The sequence below is a fragment of the Nanorana parkeri genome, unplaced genomic scaffold, assembly GCF_000935625.1.
Source record: "Nanorana parkeri isolate BGI_ZX_2015 unplaced genomic scaffold, ASM93562v1 scaffold431, whole genome shotgun sequence".
NCBI classification, from domain to species: domain Eukaryota; kingdom Metazoa; phylum Chordata; class Amphibia; order Anura; family Dicroglossidae; genus Nanorana; species Nanorana parkeri.
Genome location: NW_017306699.1, coordinates 1,117,453 through 1,120,084, shown reverse-complemented (window position 1 = coordinate 1,120,084; position 2,632 = coordinate 1,117,453). Strand labels below are relative to the sequence as shown.

Genomic DNA, 2,632 nt, shown 5'->3' with positions numbered 1-2,632 from the left:
TAGATATATATATATTCAAAAAGAAGACACAAAGAGGCCAGTGGCGGCCAGACTTCTATCATCAAAAAACATGAGACCAGGCGAAAAAGTTAAGAGGAAACCCTGCAAAAATGTGAAGTTGTGTGTGGGATAACATCCAGTTAATGCAGACAGTTAAAGTGAACCAATACTCAAACATCAGTCTAAAGCTATGCTATCAGTCTTGCTGATATGGATAAATAAAGAGAAACAGATGAGCTGAAATATTTACTTTTCCAGTACAAAAAGTAACCCAGAACACTTACCTTCTAGTCAGCAAAAAAACACGTCTAAACTGATTTAGCCATTTGCTTTTAAAACGGAGGCCTTAGTTGTATCTTTGTTGAGGTGCCACACCAAGGCACCTCAACAAAGTGTGGTCCCTAACCCTAGTCTAATATAGGTACAGGTAAGTGTGCTTGGGTAGTTTTTGTATTGTATTAGCCAGTACAGCTACATGTAGCCAGTACTGTTCATTTCAGTACTGGCTACATGTGTAAATGTCTACTCTGACACTTACAGTTATTATAGATAAAAAATATCACTGGCGCCAAAAAACGTGATAGCTCCCAAAAACAGCTCCAAACACTCGGGGGCAGCTCCTCACAGTCTGGGAAAACTGGATGTCTAATAGAAACAAAGCAAAAGGAGTGCCTCCATAGTATAAAACTGTTTTAATATAGGTTAAAATACAGCTGAAAATGTACTTACAAACGGCTGATGAAAACACGCATTGAAAGTGATAATCTCGAGTAAATCAAGATGGACAAACGAAAACGGATCAGAGGTTCTTACGAAAGGGGTTCGACCTCTGAAACGCGTCAACTGGAGGAGGACTAGTGTACAGATGGCTTCGGCTTAGCACTAGTACTTCTGATTTCTCACTTCGTTTTCGTTTGTCCATCTTGATTTACTCGAGATTATCACTTTCAATGCGTGTTTTCATCAGCTGTTTGTAAGTACATTTTCAGCTGTACTTACAGTTATTTGATTTCTGCTGAAGAGGAGACTCAATGTACAGTTTGGATGATCCTCTTTAGCTGAAATCATGTGACTACTTGGGCCCTGGTCTTCAGACATGTGACCAGCACTGAAGTGAACCTAGAGCAGCATTTTCTCAAGAGTGGTCCGTATTTATGCCTTTCTGTTATTTCACTTATCCATGCCAACCACTTTGTTGGCATAGCTTAATACTAATACTGTATGTTAGTATTGGTCTACTTGTAAAGTAGTTGCTTTTTAATTACTTGTAACACTAAATACAAAAGACCTGGTAGATTTCTAAATCAAATTAAACATATTAACAAATAATAAATAATTGAACCTACCTAGTGGATATATGAGTTTAGTACTAAATAAACAAAGTGAAATATAATAATTTACATACTATACTAATTATGAACAAAGGCAGGTGACTTTGTATGAGCATCCTTGTACAGCTTGCGAAAAGTTCACCAGTGCTTTTTAAAGAGTGTCCCTGCTCATGAGCATGCATGTCCACACAGATGCATATTAGTTGTGAAGAATGAGACGGCAAACTATACATTTTCTAAATTCCCAAATACTGTATATGCAGATTTGTCCAGCCTACAGAACATCGTACAATTCATGAATCATTGCCTGAATTTCCAAATGTCATTTTCCAGATATCAGACAGATCTGTATTTAAATATTCAGTGAGTTGAAAATTTGCATATTGCTGATAAATCATTTTAATTTTGTGGTTTACAGCACAAAGATAGTCATTGTTAATTGGTGGCCTAGCCTTCCTACATAAGTGCAGAAACTGTATTATTGAATTTAATTGTGATAGCGAATAGCAGTTAAATTGATGTCTGTGTGCGTTGTAGATTAGCTTCATTGAATCTCACTGTGTATATACTATCTATCACGCCTAGCCATCCACACTGCTGATTATTATTATTATACAGGTTTTATGTAGCGCCAACAGTTTGCACAGCGCTTCATAATATAAGGAAGACATTACAATCAGTCTATTGTGACCTTGAGCCTCACTGTTTGCCCTTTAAACTCAAACTGATTTTGCCTTTGAACTGTGTTTTGAAATTGATGTGTATGCGTTCTGTTAGTGACCAAGGTCATTTCACTAGTAAAGCCCCTGCTTTAAAGTAAAGGGCCACAGGAAACTGCAGGATGCATAGTTCCAGTACCTGCATCCAGACATTCAACAGGGTTCCCCATGAATCTTAAAATCTGAGGTGGAGTGTCAAGCAAAATCAAAATCTCTGTATAGTCGGCCTCTTCCTGCTTTTCTGTCTCCGTACGCCCTTCCCAGGGTCAGGTAATCACTGACAATTAGATCAAATGTTCAGATTTTCTCTTACCTCACAGATATCTTTCAAGTGCTTGATATAATGTCTTTCTGTGCTCATGATTTCATTAATGACATTGGCTCTCATCTGATCCCGGTTCTGGAGGGTTCTGCCAATACATAGGCAGTCGGAACTTGGGTCCAAATGCCCATTTTGCACTTCGCTGGTGCCCTCCTCCACTCCATCTTCCTGATTTACCCAGAGCTGCAAAACAAAGCAAACGTCTTTAGAAAGAGAACATTGTGTCTTAATCAGTAATTGATTTGAGAATAGCACAATGT

General features: G+C 38.2%; 1 protein-coding gene across 5 annotated transcripts in view; it reads right to left on the bottom strand.

The window, feature by feature from the left end:
- ARHGEF9 (Cdc42 guanine nucleotide exchange factor 9) overlaps window positions 1–2,632 on the bottom strand; it is a 252,896-nt gene that overhangs the window by 77,454 nt on the left and 172,810 nt on the right. For all 5 annotated transcript variants that reach the window (XM_018560090.1, XM_018560092.1, XM_018560091.1 and 2 more), the window contains exon 3: window positions 2,364–2,555. In XM_018560090.1, coding sequence (XP_018415592.1) covers window positions 2,364–2,555 — 192 coding nt within the window. The remainder of the gene's footprint in view (window positions 1–2,363; window positions 2,556–2,632) is intronic.